The sequence below is a fragment of the Mustela nivalis genome (assembly GCF_964662115.1).
Source record: "Mustela nivalis genome assembly, chromosome: 7".
NCBI classification, from domain to species: Eukaryota; Metazoa; Chordata; class Mammalia; order Carnivora; family Mustelidae; genus Mustela; species Mustela nivalis.
In genome coordinates this window covers 45717938-45739573 of record NC_139026.1, presented here as the reverse complement: position 1 = coordinate 45739573, position 21636 = coordinate 45717938, and the positions used below count along the sequence as shown (strand labels likewise).

The window sequence follows — 21636 nt, the reverse complement described above, 5'->3', positions numbered from 1 at the left end:
AACTGTAGACTCTGAGGAACTAACAAAGGGTTTTGGAGGGGAGGGGCCATGGCAGGTTGGGTGAGCCTGGTGGTGGGTATTGTAGAGGGCATGCATTTCATGCAGCACTGGGTGTGGTGCATATACAATGAATTCTGGAACACTGAAAAGAAAAAAATCAAATAAATAAAAATTTTAAAAAAGACTCTGAGGTACATCTATGACTTTCTATTTTTAAGAAAAGCCAGTTGTAGAGTAAGCATGACCAAGTTTTAAAACAACAAAATATATATGTATTTAAAATAGAGAAGTGTATAGTATAAATTAGAAAGATTTACATCCCTACACAATTATAAAGGTAACTTCAATTACCTGGAGTATGTGTTTATATGTGTGGAATCCTTCTTCCCTGATCTTCCCTAATAAATTGGGAATAAATTATTAGGTTATTAATAAATTATTGGGTTATCATTCAGTTATTCTGCATTTGGGTTAATAATACCTTCAAAAAAAATCTTCTTTATAACAGAGTTTCCTGACAATACAGCTAATGCTAAGATCCTAAAGGCAATCAACACATTATTTTACTTCAGAAAATTTTATATTTATTTATTTATTTGAGAGAGAGAGAAAGCAAGCACAAGAGAAGGGGGAGGGGGAGGGGCAGAGGGAGAAGGAGAGAAACCCTCAAGCAGACTTCTTGCTGAGCATGGAGACCAACGTAGGGTTCGATCCCAGGACCCTGAGATCATGACCTGAGTGGAAATCAAGAGTCAGATGCTTCACTGACTGAGCCACCCAGGAGCCCCATACTTCAGAAAATTTTAGGTGAAAACAAAGAGATGCACCTGGGAGCCCATGACCAGAGGTGACCACAGAGCCGGTGTTAGCACATTCTGGCTGATGGAAAAGATGGTCAGAGGTAGAGGTAGAGGTGAGGGCTGGCTGCAAGATCCGAGTTCAAAGACAAAACACGTCATAAGGCAGATCTCCAGGCTCAGAAGACCTGAATTGCTAGTTGGTAGAACAAAGTAGGTACTCAGGAAGGGAAGATGTCAAGAACCCAGGTAATTAGCATATAAGGTAATTAGCATATAAGCGAGGTTCTAGTCAGGGCGACCATATGGTGCTGTGCAAGCCTTGTGATGTGCAGCTTCACAGGACGCTGTTGGCTTAAACATGCGAAGGGTACCTCCTAGATTTCTACAACAGGGCAGGAGGCTGTTACAATGCGGAGATTCTATCCCAGGATCAGAGATTAAAATAGACAATTCTGCTGAGTATCATCACCATCATCATCACCACCACCACTACTGTGACAGCTGACATTATGACCATGTGTCAAGCCTTCTGGAACAAATCCATTGTTCTAGAAAGAATCAAAGGAAGTAGCCCAGTCAGGTATGACAATCACCATTAACATGAAAAAACAAAGACTCAGAAACATTCCTGATTCACCCAAGATCTCAACGGTAGTCAATGGCCAAACAGACATGAATCCAGGAGGTCTCCTTCTAAAACCATCTGTTTCCACTCTCTTAATCTGCTCAGAAAGAGAATGAACATTGGTCCTTTACACTGGGATTGGCCTGCAGAGCAGAGAGTCAACAGACCATTGTACACCTTGTTTTTCTTTCATATGAACTATATTTTCTTGTTTTCTTAAACCTCACAAGTATACACATTCTACCTTCAACGGATTTCTTGCTGTATGACATTCAGACTCAACCTGTCCAATACTGATGGCTATTTTGTCATAGTGACTGTTTAGGCAGATGCACTACAGACAGAATTTATAGCAGCTTATGAAAACACCTACAATACAAAATAAAACTGAATAAAAAGTAAGGAAATGAGGAAATTGAATTAGAAGGAAAATGACTGAAGAAAGCAAACATGCAGCCAAAAATGAAGTTAGTTCACAAAATAAATAAGGCACTCCATAAAGTTCTCTATATTTGCTAGAGGTGGACCGCAAATTTGGCTCTCAGCAGGAAGAGAAAGAAGGAAACATGATTCACAGCATTTAAAAGATATAATTACATGCCAACGAGTGGCTCAGGAGAAATACAAGTATTCTTGGTACTAAGACTCAGAAGTTATATTTTCCGTTGTTCCATATAATGCTAATAATAGCAGCTGATTTTTATAAGGACCTGACTATGTGTCAGGCCTGATGCTAAGTGCTTTGACTCCTTTATCTCAACAAGTTCCCCCAAATTCCACAAGATGGGTTTTATTAGTATTACATTTTTACAGTTGAGGAAACTGAAGTACAGAGATAGTAAGCAAGTCCCTGGGCAAAAAACACAATTTGTAAGTGCCAGATTTGAGATTCCAACACAGTTCTGCCGACTCCAAAGCTATTCTTCCACTACATGACTTCCATTTAGGAGCTATACTTTGACCCAATCCTTAAGTACCCTTGAATATCCAACAGAATCCCTCAAGATCCAAAACTGTCTCGTTCCCACCACGCTCTCTCTGCCACCTGAACTCTGTTTTTGTCATTGTACTTAGCACCACCTGAAATTGTGTTCAGTTGTTTACTTATTTTATTGTCTTTTTCCTATTAGCATGTGAACTACAGAGCTGCAGTGATCTTATCTTTTAATTTTCTATCCCAAGTTTGCTTTACTGTCTAAAACATAGAAAGTAGGCAATAATATTTTTGAACAAATGAAAGTTGCAAGGAGCAAGGAGTACCTAGGTGTCCATTCAACAAATCTGCACGTCTGAAAATCCAGTTGTTTCTATTCTTAGCTCCTTACAGATATTAATCACATATTTTTCTCTAGTCTTCTATGACTTATACCAAAACGCACCAAGTCCTTTAACTTAGCTATTTCTCATAATCCAGCCTGGTGTAGACTTGATTTTATTCATTTGATCTTATAATTTCAAAAAAATTATGCTTAAGAATATAGTTGTCACCATCACTTGTCACACATGAGATTTTCTTTTTTATTCATTTGTCCATTAAAAAAAAGATTGCTGATTTTTAAAAAGCCTACATTCAAAGAATTTGCCTGATGGCCTGTTCAACATAGATTTGGCTATTTGCTGCCCAATGTGTCCTATTTAAAAAACAGACCAGTTCTAAAAAAGAGAGAGAGAGAGCAACATGTGCTTAAAGCACAAAGAACCAACAGGAGCTTGTTCTGGTTAAATACCAATTCCAGCTGTCATGTTTTTAGGCAGGAAAAATTATCAAATTCTTAAACAAAGCAGCTTCACTAGGTTCATACTAGGAACATGAGATAATTAAGAGGTTTTTTGAACTACAGACACACAAACACATGTAAAACCCTAAGACATTCAGAATAATTGATTGGATGATATTAATAAATGCAATTCAGAAAATGTAGAATAAGACAGATTCTTAGCCCTGATTGTTGGTTGCATATCCTCAGGATTTCTTGGAATTCATGTCAGGTGGCTGTCATTTCCAGGGAGGGCAGCAAACAAATCTCACAAATACATCTCCTCCTGCAATCTTAGCGATTGTCAGTGAATAGGTGGCCTATCCCGCAAAAATAGTTCTTCTTCTTCTTTCTTCTTTGAACTTATCTGTTGCTAACTTACTGTTTAAGTAAAAAGATGAAATCTGAAAATGTTGGCTAAATGGACAAATGTGAAATAGATGGTGTCCTCTTGACTTATTTTTCTGAACTCAAATGACCCAAATATGGCACACAGGTAATGAAAGAAATAACTTGGTACAAGGATAATGTCTGGATTATACGTTCATACCTTAAAAACAAAATTTGGAAAAGATTTAAAGCACAAGATTATGACCAACCTCATTATAAAAAGACAATGATATGTGGCACAATGATGTTGTGATTTATAATTTTTAAAAAAAAATTTGTTTTGTCTTCATCCACAGTTCCTGGCACAAAGCTCCTAAAACTCTCATAGTTTCCTATCCAACAGCAATAGGGACATCTTTAGTCATATTATTTCGTTTCCAGAGCCATAGAGTTGAACGAGGTCTCCTTCATTATTCATAACAAGCCCTTGCCATTGGTTTTATGTTAATAAGGTGACTTTTGGAAACACTCCAAAGGTGGGCAGTCAGGGGGCCAAGGGAACCAACCAAGTGATCAGAGCCTTCAGTCCCACCCCTCATCTAAGATCTAGGAAGAGGAGGGGAGCTGGAGGGTGAAGAAAAGTCAATGACCAATGATTTAATCTGTCATGTCTACATAAGGAAGCCTCCATAAAAACACAAAGAATGGAGTTTGGAGAACTTCTGGGCTGGCGAACACAGGGTGGTGCTGACAGAACAGAGAAGACGGGGAAGCTCTGCACCCGTTCCCTCTGTCCCATGTCCCTCCTATTTGTCCGATGCCTCTCTTCTGCTTCCCTATGCCTGACTCGTAATAGCTTTTAGAATTCCCTGGCAGGGGCGTCTGGGTGGCTCAGTGGGTTAAAGCCTCCACCTTCAGCTCAGGTCATGATCTCAGGGTCCTGGGATCGAGCCCCGCATCGGGCTCTCTGCTCAGCGGAGAGCCTGCTTCCTCTTTCTCTGCCTGCCTCTCTGCCTACTTGTGATCTCTGCCTGTCAAATAAATAAATAAAATCTTTAAAAAAAAAAAAAAAGGAACTCCCTGGCAATATAGTAAGTTAGCAGATCTGATCTCCAAGTAGATAGTGTCAGAACTGAGTGAAATCGCAGGACACCCCCCTCTCCCTCTGCAGCTGGTGGCCCAGAAGTACTTGGTGCCGGAAACATGCCCCATGTTCACATCCGATGGCCAGACATGTCATAAACTAAGTATGGAGAGTAAAGAGCAGAGAAGAGAGACACAGGAGATATTTTGCCTTTACATTTGGGGTGAGGAGTGGGGTTTGCTAGAACAGGCTTGGCTTATGGAAACATGCGGTTTGGAAGGGAAAGGATGACAGGGCAGGGGGTTGCCCTATGGTCACTCCGGGTATGAAACTGCAGCTATGCTATACTCAGTTACTAAAGGTAAAAGCTGCCAATGAGGAAGCTTCGCAATTTTGCCTGGGAGAGAACCTTCCAAAGACTTTAAGCTCCTGTGTTTTCCTAAACAAGACAAAGGGACAAATTGTTTCTGCCATCAGAGCTATAGCGATCAAGCTGAGGGAACTAAGGCATTTGCTAAAGGGCACCAAACCCATCACGCCCAGGCAGGGTCAGAAGCCCAGAAAGCCCAACATAATTATCCACTCGCAGTTAGATTTTAAAGTGGAACATTTTATAATCACAACAAAACAAACAGAAACCCTAAGCATGCTTCATAGGATTTATAATTAGATAGAAATAGAGAAAGAAAGAAGGAAAAGAAAGAAAGAAAAAGGGACAAAGTCACTCATAGAAGGTACAAGAGAACTGTTCTTAACAACCAGAAAATCCATAGCATCATTTTTAGAGAGAGATCTGACAAGAAAAAATTAGCTCCAAAGGAAAGATACCCTCTTTGTTCATCTGCAGACACCATTTCTTTTTCCACTATTGGGGAAATTTTAGATTACATCAAGTTTTTAGGTGCCCACATGAAGACATACAGCACTTTCTAATTTCCTCAATGAAAAATCTTGAAATACAACATTTTGTGTGTTCTTAACAGAACATCCTCTTTTTTGTCCTACTAACTTCTTTGGCTGCTGGAAATACTTCCCATGCTTTAGATTAAAGGTTGATGGAACATAAATAATTTGGCCAAGCAAAAAAAAAAAAAAAAAAAAAAAAAAAAAAAAATAGACCCCATATTATAACTACATATGGATTTCATAAAAGGAATAGTTTCCCTTAGGATAAGCTCTCTAAATTTCTCAATAATATTAATCAGGCAGTTGCAATGAAAAGAATACTATGTTTGTTAGTCACAGGCAACATTTATTTCTCCTCAGAATTAACTGGTTTAAACCGCTGAGTGTGTTTGGAATGTAAATCAATACATAAAATGGTAAAATCTATTTACCATACAATGGTATTGTATACATTTCCAAACAATCTCCATTCCATACAATGGAATTTTTAGCAGTTGTTAAAAATGATGCTTTTTAAAAATGTCCAAAATTTTATTTATATTAATTAATATGTTTAGGCCTCTGCCTTTGGCTCAGGTCATGATCCCAGGATCCTGGGGTCAACTCCCGCATTGGGGTCCCTGCTCAGCAGAGAGTCTGCTTCTCCCTCCCCTTGTCCCCTAGCTCAAGATTTTTCTTTGTCTCGTGCTTTCTCTAAAATAAAATAAATTAAATTAATGCTGCAAGCTTTATGTATGCAGATTCCATATATCTGTAATCTATATCTACCTATATGAGACTATACAGATACATGTATCAATATGACATTATTATCTAACAGCTAAGGGTTACTTTTATTCCTATTTTTCCTTCTCTTATATTTCTAAATATTCTGAAACTCTATGAAAGTACATGAATTTTGGAGTCAAGACAAAAATATTACTAAATATCCAATATCCAATTAGTATGATGATCAATCAAACCAGTTCTCTTAAGACTCCAGTCATTCTAATGTTGAGTCTAAATGATCCACAACAAGCAGACGCACTGAGCGGTCCAGTGTCAAAACCTCACACAGATATCGCCTCAGCTTGACCTCTAGCATTTCCAGAATGTGTTCCAGCATCCTCCTTGCTGCTTTAGTAGTGAGAAATGGAGAAAAGCAACAGATGGCGACAATTATGACTGTCGGGATGCCAAGCTCAAGAATGAAATTTCTACTTCAAGACAATTTGCAGGAGTATGATAATATCTGGAGACTCTAGGCACAAAGTTTTCCAAAATGCAAATGTTTGGGATAAAAAGAAAGGTGATAATATATAGAAGATCTGATAGATTAACATGAAGCTAATTTAGGTTACAAAAAGAGCAAAAACCTAGCCAAATTTATAAGTAGATAACAGAATTTCTTTTTCTAGACTGTCTTAAAAACAAAATCTGATTTGACAGTGTAGTTCCTTTCTGATTATAATCTCTAGACTGGCCATCATAGATATTATACCTCTTATTCTCAGGCTTCAACATTAACTTGTAGGTCTCAATGAGTATACTTTCAGAGGATGAAAATTAACATTATCATTAGCTTAAATAAAATGTAATCCATAAAGTTAAGTTGTCTATTGACAAAGTGTACAATATTTCCCCAAAGCAAAGGAGGGCTTATGTTTGAGTTTTGAGGTCAGACAAATTGGGATTTGTATTCTGATGGTAGCCCTTACTAGTAACTTTAGAACCAAGAGAAAGTTATTGGTATGGGGCCTTAATTTCTTTATCTGAACACTGCAAGCTTATCCTGAGCATTTTTGATGCTTTATGCTTGAAGCTTCTTCATAGACATAGTTTCTTCCGTCATGACTTATATGATGAAATTTCTGTAAATTTACCTTTGGTTTCAGCATACAGTTTCCCTTCCTAAAGTTCATATGTAAGAGTATGTAACAAGCAATGGCAGAATACAAAGATGCCCCAATTTTGCTTTGAAGATCGTGGTACCCAAACTCTAAGATAATCCCCAATGATGCTGGCCTCCTGGTAGTCATGCCCCTTGCTGTCCCCTCCCATGTGATCTGGAGACTAGGTCTTCATGACAGTCTTTGCATGCTTGGAGGAAGCCAACTTGTTGAGGAACTGAAGTCTCCCACCAACAGCCATGTGAGACTCCGAGTGGAGCCCTCAGCTCAGTCAAGTAGGCAGACGTAGCCGCCACTAACAGGTTGACTGCCTTAACCCCTGAGGCAGAAGAACTACACAGCTAATCTGCTCCCAGATTCCTGACCTTCAGAAACTCTGTGAAATCATAGCTAGTTCTCATTTCAAGCTGCTAAATGTTGAGGTAATATGTTATGCAACAATAAACAACTAATACACAGATCAAATCCAAAAATGACAAAGTTGATAGGGTCTACAGACAAAATACCATTTTCAAGGAGGACAGAAAAGAAGTTTCTAAAATATAACTACATTTACTTGAAAATCAAGAAAAATGTTACACATTTTATTATTTAGCAAACATACCACCATAGTACATTTTTTCTCTCAGCTTTTTTATATTCATTTCTTCTAGGAACTTAGGACAGGTGTCCCAAGGCTGTATTGGAAGACATCTGAGTCACATTCTTCATTATAGTAGGCTTGTGTCTTACATCCATTTAGCATTTTGGGCTCAGTACTTAGTAGTTGACCCCAATACCCTTCACATAAAATAACATAATTTTCCCAGAGCCTGTGTTTGAATCACACTTTCTGTGAGTTGCCCACCATGAGCCAGTCACTTAGCTCAGGAATGAGCCCATGCACCTGCCTCCACTATAGCTCAACACAGCATTCTTGTCCCCTTCCCCCCGCCCCACCCTGCATATAAGCAGCATCAAAAACTGTACAGGGGCAACCGTGGTTTTCATAAATTTGGGACATTCTTGAAACATAATATCATCTATGTGCATCTAACAGATTGCACTAAATCACCATCCTAACTGAGTGGTGGGACATATAGCCCAGGCACCTGAATTTTCTCCTCTGTTGGAGTAAATTTGCTGCCTCCTTGGGCCACTGTAAGAATCACATTACTGAGGCCAACTTGTAAGTCCTCATATCCTCATTATTTCTGAAGGGGCTACTGTGTCTTAATAAAAATCGAAGTCAGATACTCTGCTTTAGCTTACATTTAACTGGCATCTGACATCTATTCTATCTTTGCTTGTTAACAGTGTCTCAATTTTTATTCAAGTAACCTTCCCTCCCAAAAACAGCTTGTGGGCTTTTATGGATGTTCTAGGGATGGCACACATAGTTAAGGTTTGAAATAATTCACCTAATTTTATCACCGGGATGCAAGTTGTTCAGGGATGAAGTGAGTAATTAACTTCAATTGCACTAGTCCTACAGATGCCCAGGATATTACTGACGGTTGTGAAAGGGTCATTTTTTCCCACTAAACATGAACCTGCAAGGAAAAAACTCCAGGCGTTTCAGGAAACCACGTTGAGATGAAGAAAAGAGAATCTGTCTGAGAATGAAGTCACCCCAGGGAAAGCAGAGCTGGGAGATGGATCCTGGTCAATAATTTGCCTTTGATCAAACCATAGCTGAAGCTACACATACTACAGAAATGTTTGTTATTTGAACCACAAAATTTCCTCAAGTTTGGACTGGATTCTTGTCACTTGCCACAAAATATTCCTAACTAATAAACCTTCCCTGACATGGCAGAATTCCAATGGCAGGTACATAGGCTAAATGACCTTTTGGGACATTCCTTACACAGACATAAAATTATGATTAAAACATTATGTCTTTGGAGGCACCTAGGTTACTCGGTTGAGGGACCAACTCTTGGTTTCACCTCCAGGTCATGATCTCAGGGTCATGGGATCGAGCCCTACGTTGGGCACTGCACTCAGTGCAGAGTCTGCTGTTTCTCTCTTTCTAAAATAAATAAAATCTTTCCAAACAGAAATCAATGTCTTTTGAAAAGGCATCCAGCAATTACTTATCCACATAACACACTAAATGCTACAGAATTTATTTACTGTGCCAAAGCATGAGAAGGCTGGACCTTCTAAGCCCCTCAGATCACATCTAGAAACTATCTCTTTCCCTGTAAGATGAAACTCAAAAACTGGTCCAGAGCAGAACCAAGCTGAAGAGAGCCATAACACAGAGCGCAGGATGTAACTGAAACCCAGAGTTATCCAAAGCATTTGGTTTTAAAGGTCTTCTAAATCAACTGCCTGATAAAAATATTTTCAAAGAAAGTTTGTGTCAAAAAAACAGAGAATGTCTGCTGGTCTGGGTGAATGGTGGGCAAGACAAGACACTTTAGGAGTCTAGAAAACCTACAGAGACCATCTGAGGCTCCAGGAACGCCCCATCATCTCCTTACATGCTTAGAGAAGTCTTCCCTCTGTCCTAAGACCTGCCACTCTATCCTCTCTCTTCTCCCCCTTCCTTCCTCCCTTCCCATTTCCTCCCCTCCATTTTCCTTTCTCATCATCCTCCCCTTCCTCTTATCCCTTCTTCTTTCTCTTCCTTTTATTTTCCTTCCTATGAAGACCATCCTATGATGTAAGCCATAATCCTACGTTCAGATTCCAAAGCCTTCCTAGCCCCAGTTTTCTCACACTTTTCCCAGGCTAGAACATTCTTCACTCAGCAACATAGGTTGAACTTGCTGAACTGGAAAAGCCTACAGCTGCTTCCACGCTACCATTTTCATTCACACCTCTCGGTTCTCTACTTCCCAAGGTCATGGTCTTGCAGCCTTATGTATAACTATGGAATTTCCAGCACACACTTGTTTAAAGCCATTTTTTTTGGACTCCTACCACAACACTGACCTTGAGGACATTCGTATTCCCCCTATATTGCATTTGTACAAAAATCTGAATAACAGCTTCTTAATCGAGCTTCTGAAATGTAATTAGCATTCTTTGGGATAAACATTCTAATTATGCTGTTCTCTCCTTGTAATAAATGAACTGCAGATTTCCCTGATCATAAAAGAAAGGAGAAAAAGGGAAAAAATTCGTTTGTGGACAAATGCTCTAACGAAATGCTTTGTGGAGACAACAGGGTATCAGGAAAGGAGGAGTGACACATACATCTCTCACGTCCCTGTTAAATTTCTCAGTTTATAATTCATTGTCTGAATGATGTCAGAAACAAGAGGGAGGGGGAAAAATATAGGAAGAGGAAAAAAGCCCTCTCTCCTTCTCAATGGAAACCTTAGAAGTCACATATATAGAGGGAGATACAGATATACAGATATAATATAGATACAGACATAGAGTGGAAGTTGGCAATGGTGTTTTTACTCTGGCTGAAAAAAATAAATCCTGGTAATTTCTCTAATTCAGGAAACTAATAGTCATAAACACTACTCATTTTGGTATAAATTGAGCCATAAAATAATTCTTTGGTTCCCCTGCAATATTCCTCAAGTAATACAGTCTGTGTGTGTACGTATGTATATGTGTGTGTGTGTTCATATATATATATATATATGAACACATCAACACCTTAGCTACACAGTCATCAATTATAATAACAAAGTCATGTTGTCCCCAGAGTTAAATCCCTTTCATTATACTTCACTTCTAAACCTCTTTTCTGGATAGAATGAAACTTCCAACCAGCTGATACTTGATTGAACGTTGACCGTCTGCTTTTTGAGACAGCGGAACATTATTGACTTATTTAAAAATAACTTTACTTTCCTGGTTTTCCTATTAAATCACACATGCATGAGTAATGTCAATAGATTACAGGAAACATTAACACGGGCAACTGTCGCAAAGTACCATAGCCACAGCATGGTTAGAGACTAGATCAAGAGAAAATAGGGAAGCCTAACTCAGCAAAATCACCTATTTATTGCCTTCATGTAATCATCACCCGTAAGAAAAAAGCACAGCTTCTTCTTGAGTTTCCAAACCACAAATAAGCTAAAAGTGAAAGGACCTGCCAGAATTCTTCACTGATGCCTTTTATCCTTCATAATATTAAATTAACTAGACAGTAGATGACCTCAGAAGACAGAACAAACCTCTTCAACAGTAATTCACAGAGACTTTAAGAGTTGACAACTATAGGAATATGATGGTCACCAGAGGAAATATCTTCCTCAAGCCCTAGCATTAACACAGGCACATCCAGATAGAGCCACGTCATTAACATCATTTATCTTAGCAAACAGACAGAGTACATGGCTTTCACCTTCAGAACATCTGTTACTCATGTAAATGCACACAATTTGTTCAAGTATTTCAGGAGGCCAAGTGACCCACATAACTTGTAACAAGAGCTCATCTTGTGCTCTCAATTTATGTTTTTTATTGAATTACTGACATTTTCTCTCAGACATTTCCCAAGCAAAGCCAGAGATTTCATTTCATTTGTCTCTGTTTCTGGATCCCCCAAATGACAAATGGATTGTAATAAATATTCAGTATATCCTAGTTGTAAACATCAATGAATAGACCTGGGATTGTCAATACCAAGTAAAGTGTCCTATATGTAGTAGATAAAAAATAGAAGAAAGGGAAAAATGTTTGTTAGATTTAATTACATTTGGTTCATAGAGAGATTGTCAAAATGCACACATGGTTTACCTGAATGATGTTGGCCTAAAAAGTCAACATATTTTATTATATTTGGGGAGAGAAATGCAACAACTATCATTTAGCTACTGACTTGTAGTTTTGATATGTATCCGCCTGTTGTGACTTAAAACTTACGAGGGACTGTAGTCTAAACAGGCCATCAACCTCAGCCTGTATTTTAACTGTGATACCTCCATAAACTGGGAAACTCCGGCCTGGGTTACATACCCAAAGAATACAAACAATGGAACCACTGTATCATCTTGATTAGTAAAGGGTGATGACTGTTTAATGATATTAGGAATATTATCCATCAACTACTCCTAAACCACCTTATTTATTACAATGACAGAAAACTACCTCTCCCCCACACCCCTTCCTTTCATGGTCTCTTCACTTGTTACAATTTGAGACAAATGCCCAGAGATCTTCAGTAGGTACTACTTATTTATATAAACTACTTATTTATCTTTTTAGAACAGATTATCACAGAAGGCAGAGGCTCAGTGCAGAATATTACCTACTATAACAGCAAGGCCATCCTGAAGCCATTTTTTAATTCAAATATTTATTAAGTACCCATATGTGTCATGCACTGCGCTCTGCCCAGAGCAGACAGACAAGGTTTCTTATTTCATGGGCTTACATTCAAGAGGAAGCCAACAGATAATAATCAAGTAACAGAAAAGAAATATCAAGGAATGAGAAGCGCTGGGATAAATAATCATTGAGATCCAATGATAAAGATTAATCATCAGGCTTGTTTGTTTGTTTCAAGCAGTAACCACAGAGGAAAAGTATCAGCATCAGTGTAACACAGTACTTACCACCACAATTACATTTGCTGCAGGGATTGGAAGGTTTTCCACTTCAAGATCTTGACCAGCCACTGCCAGCAGATTGAGAGATGGGTCATATGCAGGTCTAGGAAAAGCTGAATTAACAATTTGATGCTGTTTGTTTATTTGTGCTTTGGAAGAGGAATGGTAGCTATGCTTATATATCTTTTGTGGAGCTATATCCAGGCTCTTCTCAATGTCTTGTGAATGGTGATAAATGAATGCAGGCTTCCCACTCTTCTTCTGATGAATTGCCAAGAACTGATCATGATTTCTGGAAAAGCACCCTGAAACAAGGAGAAGGCAAAAACAAAAATCAAAGACCTTCACTAACATGACCAGAAATATCTGATAAGAGAATTACTCATCCTCGGGCAGTAAAACTTGTGAAGAATTTATACCTTTTCCCCTATTTCATTATCCTAGAACACATTCTGTGGTACGGAGGCATCCCAGATACTTGGGTGGACAGAAGTGGGTGTAGTTTGAAAAAGTCCTATTTATCAGAGATTCTTATATGTCTTTTAGTCTTGAATTTCATCCTTTATCTACAGTCCCAGGTCTAACTCCCAGTCAAGCTTCTATTCCTGAATGTCCTAACTGTTCCTCAAATAATAACCATTTGTCATAGTTAAGTTTTCCTCCCTTTAATCAATAACCTCTCATACAATTCTTATTTTATTTATTTTATCTTGCTTATAGTTAACAATGTATGATTTTTTTAAATGCTTGTAGAATATCTTAAGCAGAGGGTAGAAATCTGAGGAGACACATTATGGTGGCAACTTCCAATTCTGTAACAACATCCATTCTCTCCTTCTTAGTCAGTAATACGGACATCCAGATAACAAAATACATTCACCTTTATTTCTTCCATTAGGTAAACATCTATGGACTTGAGTAACTCTTTCTTCTATTTGTCACTGGCCACAGGAAGAAAGAGATGACATGTATATGTAAGCCAAAAGAATACCACTAGGTCAAGCATCAATTAGAAAAACAAACTTAAGGGACCTGGGTGGCTCAGTTGGTTAAGCAGCTGCCTTCAGCTTAGCCATGATCCCAGAGTCCTGGGATCGAGCCCCACATTGGGCTCCCTGCTCAGTGAAGAGTCTGCTTCTCCCTCTCTCTCTCTGTTCCTCTCTGCTCATGTTCTCTCTCTCTCTCTCAAATGTAAGTAAAAAATCTCAAAAAAAAAAAAAAAGAAAGAAAAAAAGAAAAGCAAACTTAAGATCTTCTATATAAGATGATCAGCAGAGGAAACAGATCACAACACAGTAACGTCACCCACATGGTGTCTAGCTACCCTGGGCAGCCCAGGCTTTCCCTTGGTGTGTCGATGGCAACAATAAGCTGTATAAATACTGTCCTTGGAAAATTACTTACCTCATTTTACAAGAATTCTGAGATGCCTAGAATGCTTACTGAATATTTATAGTGGAGGAATTGCTAGTTTTTACAGCTTTTGCCCTCATTCAGGCCTTTTGTGACCAGCATATATTTCTAGCATCTTCAGCAATTCTGCCTGAACTATGCTTTAAACTTTCGCTTAGGAATATAAAGACAGGTGATTTTTTGGTCAGCTTCAGTGCTTTCTTCCAAGATGGAACAGGCATTTGGGGAATCATCTTTGGGTACTAGTGACTAGCCTTTCAGATCATTCAAATCAAAATGATATTTCATGTGAATTCTGAAATAGTAATAGAAACTACTCATCATATCTTCAGTCCTGAGTTTGCCAAATAGACTATAACTTTCTAAAAAGCAATCAAGCTACCATAATTTGCCAAAGATGATGACTTGACAGTGATGACCTTGAAATACCTATAAATTTTGTTTCTCTGATAGTTCCTCAGATATGGAAGTGAAACTGCCATCAGAAACATATATAATGTTATGAAATTCAGAACAGGGTACTTCAATGTCATTATTCTTGCAGTGATCTATTAATGGAGAATGATGCTAAGATGTTTTAGATGTATTTAACTTTCTGACCATGAGATGTTCATTTAGAACTTTATTAAAAGGAATTTACTCACTAATATTACAGTGTCTTGGAAGATATTTCTGAAAAGAGAGAGCTTTGTCCCCTCCTGTCTTAGAGAACTGAATCTGATATTGCAAACAGCAACAAAGAAGTGATCAGTTTGGGAGTTAAGAATAGAATGGATGCAATATTTTTTATTTTAGTTGGCTTTTTAAATAATTTTTGTTTAAATATGGTCTGTTCTTTTGGGAAAGGCATACTATATGCTTGAATGTATTTTGGTTTCTCACCTGAGGGACTGGCCCTTCTACCAAAAAGAGGAAGATGAGAGAATGGTAACAGAATAGGAGAAAAACCAAGAAAGAGTGAGAAACTTAAGAAAGAAAATGTTTTAGAACCTGTATGTATTACAGGGTTTTAGACAGAGGCAACTGAAAAATCACTCTCATAGTTATGTCTCTAGAAACAAGTATATAAATGCAACTTCCATGTGTTGCTATGGAAGGTAAGTCCCACTGAAGACACACTCATAGATTTTTCAAATTACAAAGCACACCAACACTGCTGTCATGAGAGACAGAAGATGGAGCAAGTGGCTAGATTCTCACCTAAGAAAGAATAAATAAAGAAGAAAAACAAAGGAGGCTTTAAAATAAGTTGATTTAAAACACCCAAAGAGATAAAAGAAGAAAATAATAAGAATTTAAGAAAAAGGGAATGGGCCTGTTTCAATCCAGGTGGAAATCACAGAAACAAAAAATACAGTAATTGATGAAACTCAATGTGTAGGTTATATAGTAGACTAGACACCACAGAACAGAGATTTAGTAAATTGGAAAAGTTTAGGTAACAATAAAGAAAGCAGCATGGAGATACTAAGAGAGGAGATGTGAAAAAGAAGGTGCGAGATTATGGTGCCAGATGGCACTCTGTGAGCCATGCCTACCAGCATTCACATCCTTATTTAATCCCCTCCCACTGAGAGTGAGCTGGATCCCACTTGAGACTTACTTGAAATCAACAGATAATGGCAAAGGTGATGGGTTGTTATTTCCTTATTAGGTAAAAAAGATGTGACTTCTGTGTTGTTAGGAGATCCTCTCCTGCTGACTTTGATGAAGCAAGCTGCCTTCCTGGAGAACTCCATATGAAGAAGGAGGCTTCTAGCCAAAAGCCAGGAGAGAACTTGAGGCCCTCAGTGTCACTGAATCCTGCCAACGATCACGTAAATGAGCTTGGAAGCAAATCCCTCCTCTGATGAGCCTTCCTCTAAGAGCCCAGTCCAGGCCAACACTCTAACTGAATCCTTATGAGAGACCTTGAAGCAGAAGTCCCACTTCAGCCATGCCCAGATTTCTGACTCACCCAGAAACTGAGAAACAGTAAATGTGTATTGTTTTAATCCATTAAATTCTAGGGTCATTTGTTATGCAGCAACAGGAAACTAAAGCAGAGAGGTTGACAGAGACTAAGTTGTTAAATACCTTTACTTAAGAAAGGAAACATTAGAGAAATTGAACATTTTACAAAATTTATGGAGGGAAATGACAAGATAAAATGTCTATTTCTGAAGGAGGCCCTGGCTATATAAGAAATGGGAAGATTGGAAGGAAGAAAGAGTAAATGCAAAGATACCAGGCAAAATATTGTAGATGACAGAATGGCCCCTGACTAGGTGGCAGTAGAGGGAAGGAGCAGAGGTGAATCTAGTCAACAGATGTTCCTTTCTGCTCAAGTTAATTCATATATGTTGTCTACCTTGGATTCCGCGGCTTCCACCTTTCGTTAACTCCTATATATAAATTCCCCAACTGACCAATGTTGACTCACGGGCTGGGACATCTCTACACTCTCAGCAACCTTAAAGATTTAAGGGTCAAAACTACTCAGGGTGGGAAATGATAAGAACAAAAGCAAAAAAAAAAAAAAAAAAAAAAGTAGATAAAAACTTTCAGATGACTGATAAATATCCGAAACCTTCAGAGTGTAACATTCCTCAAGGAACTCAAGGCTACCTTAATGTCAAAGCTTTGTTAGAGGCAAAAAGCAATCTAAAGCAATCTTAGTTTGACAATAGGCAGGCCTCCAGGATCCTGCAAGTCTTCTTTAACATATGAAAAAGGCCCTAGAGACTTTATCTCTACCCACCACCCCTCCAACTTAAAAGTATATAATCAATTGCTCCTTATAATCACAGTCAGCTCTTTCTGCTCCAGGGTCCAGTCCCTGTGCTTTAATAAAAGCACCTTTGTGCATTGGGGGGGAAAAAGACACCAGAATTTGACAAAAAGAAGGGGGTAGGGAGAGTAGGAGGAGGAGAAGTATTAATTCAATGATTGACTTAATGTTCTGGGATGGAACCTACAGTGGGGTTTCAAGGGTAATTTTGTTTCTAGTGGGTGGCTGACTCTATGGGGGTGCCTTTATTGATGAGATAGAGAAACGTGAGTTTGTGGTGCCTACAATATATGGAAGCAGAAATGTCTAGGGAGCAGTTATATGTACAGGAATTCAAGAGGACGCTCTGGACTAGAGGTAAGTGTTTAAAAACCATAAGCAAGCTGATGGAAAACTGAGGGATGAGACTGCCTAGGAGGAGTTGTGGAGAAGAACCAGAAGTCTGCAACCTAGACCCAGAGAAGTCCATAGTGAAGGAGCAGCTGGAGATTGTCCAAGTACAGAAGACATGGAAAGAGTGCAACAGGGAAGGAGTCTGCAGGGCAGAACACAGTGTCAGTGAGACTGAGAGTTCAAACAAGAGAACCCTCAACATTTGCCTAGGGTTTATTTATTTAAAATCTATTGATGGGCATCTGAGCCTGGATATTCAGAAGACCAGATTCAACATGGAAAAGGCTTGGGGATGGCATTCTAGAAGCACTAAGCTAACCACCTTCCCCTGTTGAGCCTTTGAACAAAAATAAAATACTTTTAAAGGATTTGAAAGGGTAAGGAAGATTCGGAGTGCAGGTATGATGGGGCAAACACTGCCTGCCGTGTTGTTTACACTGAATAAAACCTGGGACAAAATGCATGAAACAGCTATTTGAGGACTCTGAAAAATAAGTAGTAGCAGGGGGACTTCAAAGTTCCACAGCATCAGCAGGGAGTTACCTTCTGTCCCCTCAGTACTCTCTAGTCAACCCACAGTGGATGCAGACAAAGACAGCGTCAGGAAAACACTCTCAACCCTAGTTCTGAAAAAGGGAACTCGTGATGCTAAAAGAGGCTGCAGGAATCTTTCTCCATTTTTCCTCTTTTCTCCATCTTCTATGCTACACCCCAAGCAATGCCATGGCAGCAGAGGCCTTGGCCATGAATGAGAGCTTACAGGATTCAAAACTCCACAAGAGGGGAGGCTTTCTTTTCTTTTTTCTTTTTCTTTTTCTTTTTTTCTTGAGGGGCGTCTTTCTTTCTCTCAAGGAAGCTGCCATTCTAAGAGAGTAGAACCAACTGTCACGGCTTTTTCCTCTCCCATCCTCCCCCCCACTTGACCCTGGATTCAGATGCGGTTGTAGAAATAAAAGAAGTTCACTTCAACGATAATGATACAGATAGGTTTAATGTGAAAGGACGGACAAAATATATATCACGTAAACTCTCATCAAAAGAAAGCCACTATCAACAACACAGACTGCAGAGCAAAGAAAATTACCAAGGACAAAGAGACATACCACAAAGTTATGTAATGTACATAATGATGTAATACATGTAAGAATATATAATAATCCTAAATGTGTATACAGTCCCTCAAAAAAGCATAAAAATACATGATGCAAAAACTGACCAAAATGAAAGGAGAAGCAGGCAAACCCGCAATTATAGTTGGAGGTTTTAACATTCCTCTCTCAATAATAGAACTAGTAGACAGAAAATCAGCAAGGGCAAGGTTATAAAGGAACAGAACAACATCACCAACTAACTGGATTTAACAGTATTTATAGAATACTCCAACCAAGAACACAGAATACACATTCCTTTCCAGTGCACACGGGACACTCACCAAAATAAACCATATCCTGGGTCATAAAACAAACTTAGACATTTAAAAAAAACTGAAATTATATACAACATATTCTCTGACCATAATAAAATTAAACTAAGAATCAATAATAGAAAACAAGAATCTTTCTAAGCACTTGGAAATTAAACAGCATACTTCTAAATATCCTTGGGTCAAAAAACAATTACTGAGTTAGAACATGTTTTGAACTGAACTGAAATGAAAATATAACATCATAATCTGTGGGATGTAATTGAAGCAGCACTGTTTAGAGGAGAATCTACAGCATTAAATGACTTTAACAGAAAAGAAGAAAGCTCTCAAATCAATAATCTGAGCTTCCACTTTAAGAAACTAAACAAAACTGGGGCGCCTGGGTGGCTCAGTGGGTTAAGCCACTGCCTTCGGCTCAGGTCATGATCTCAGGGTCCTGGGATCGAGACCCGCATCGGGCTCTCTGCTCGGCAGGGAGCCTGCTTCCCTCTCTCTCTCTCTCTGGCTGCCTCTCCATCTACTTGTGATTTCTCTCTGTCAAATTAATAAATAAGATCTTTAAAAAAAATAAAATAAAAAAAATAAAAAAAAGAAACTAAACAAAACAAAAACAAAAACCTCAGAATAAATGCTAAACATGCAGAACGAAATTAAAAATTTTAAAACAGAAATTATTACATTGAAAATAGGAAAATAAAGAAAAATCAGTGAAACAAAAGCTGATTCTCTGAGAAGAGAAAAACTGATAAAACTCTAGCAAAACTCACAAAGAAAGAGAGAAAACTCAAATTATTAATATCAGATAAAAGGAAGGCTATCACTACAGACCCTGTGGACATGAAAAGGATAATAAGGACATACTATGAATCATTCTTTGCATGTAAATCCAACAACTTAGATGAAATGACCAATTCCTCAAACACCACAAACTAATGAAACTCACACCCAAGATGAAATAAGATTTCAAACTGTCCTAACATCATAAAAGAAATTAAATTTCTACACAAAATTATTTTTGGAATAAAAAAATCTTCAGGATCAAATGGTTTTACTGGCAAGTTCTACCAGACATCTAAAGAAAAATATAATATCAATTTCACATAACCTCTGTCAGAAAATAGAAAAGGAACACTCCACAAATCATTTTTTGAGGCCAAAATTATACTGATAACAAAAACAGAGAAAGACAGTACTAAAAAGAAAACCGTAGACCAATATTGCTCATGAACACAAATGCAAAAATTCTCTACAAAATATTGGGAAAATTGGGAGAAGGGGGTGGGATTATGGACATTGGGGAGGGTATGTGCTTTGGTGAGTGCTGTGAAGTGTGTAAACCTGGTGATTCACAGACCTGTACCCCTGGGGATAAAAATATATGTTTATAAAAAATAAAAAATTAAAAAAAAAATTGGGAAATTGAATGCAGAAATAATACAATGAATAATATACCATAACCAAATGGGGTTTATCCTAGGAATGGAAGGCCTCTTCAATATTTGAAAAGCAATCAACAAAATCTACCATGTTGACAGTCTAAAGAAGAAAAACAACATTGTCATAGCAATTGATGCAGACAAAGCCTTTGAAAACATTTGTATCTATTCATAGTTCAAAAGGTTAAAAAAAAATTTAAAAACAACCTAGGCAAACTAGAAATAGAAGAGAATTTCCTTCAAAAAGGCATCTGTAATGAGATACCTGGCGGGCTCAGTCAGGAGAGCATGTGGCTCCTGATCTCAGCGTCATGAATTTGAGCTCCACGTTGGGTGGAGCGATTACGTAAAAAGTTTAGTAAAATAAAATGTTTTATAAAATTCTTAAAAATTAAAAATAAAGAAAAAGTCACCTACACTAAAACCCACAGCTAACATTGTGCTTAATAGTGAAAAACTGAATGCTTACTTGCCATATCACAATAGAGGAGAAGGCAACTATGATCCCTTACCACTTCTATATGACATTGTATTAAAAGTCTAGTCAGTGCAATAAGACAAAGAGAAGAAGTGAAAGGCATACATACTGGAAGAGAAGAAATAAAACTGTTCTAGTTGCAGAGGGCATGATTATCTCTGTAGAAAATCCCAGAGAATCCACCAAAATCTTCCTAGAATTCATAGGTGAATTTAGTAAGGTTGTAGAATACAAAGTCATTCTGCAAAAGCCAATGGCATTTCTAAAAACTAGCAGCGTTCGACAGAAAATTGACCATTCCAAAAAATAGAATAGTTAGGTGTGAATCTAACAGATTATTTATAGGATATCCATACTAAAAACTATGAAATCCTGGAAAACAAATCAAAGAAGACCTAAATAAATAGAAGGGCATACCCTGTTCATGAATTGTAAGACTACATAATGGTGTCAGTTATCCCCAATTAAAACAAAAATCCCAACAGAATGTTTAAATAGACATAGTTATGCTCATTCTAAAATTAAAAAAAAAAGTCAATATAAAGAGAATAGCTAAAACAATATTGAAAATGAAAGGAAGACTAATACTGCCCAATTCTAAGACTCACTATAAAGCTACAGCAATCAAGATAGTGTATTGGCAAGGAATAGATACAGTTCAGTGGAACAAAATAGAGATTCAACAACAGATGAGACAAAATACACCACTTGATTTTTGAGAAATGCAAAAACAACAGAGAAGGATTGTCTTCTCAAAATGACACTGGAACTGTTGTACATCCATATGCAACAAAATGAACCTTTATCTGAACCCACACC

The 21636-nt window shown here is 38.0% G+C and overlaps 1 protein-coding gene across 1 annotated transcript in view; it reads right to left on the bottom strand.

Moving 5' to 3' along the window:
• PTPRR (protein tyrosine phosphatase receptor type R) overlaps positions 1-21636 on the bottom strand; it is a 201777-nt gene that overhangs the window by 164974 nt on the left and 15167 nt on the right. Inside the window, exon 2 of the mRNA XM_082742870.1 lies at positions 12908-13206. Within this exon, the coding sequence (XP_082598996.1) occupies positions 12908-13206 (299 nt within the window). The remainder of the gene's footprint in view (positions 1-12907; positions 13207-21636) is intronic.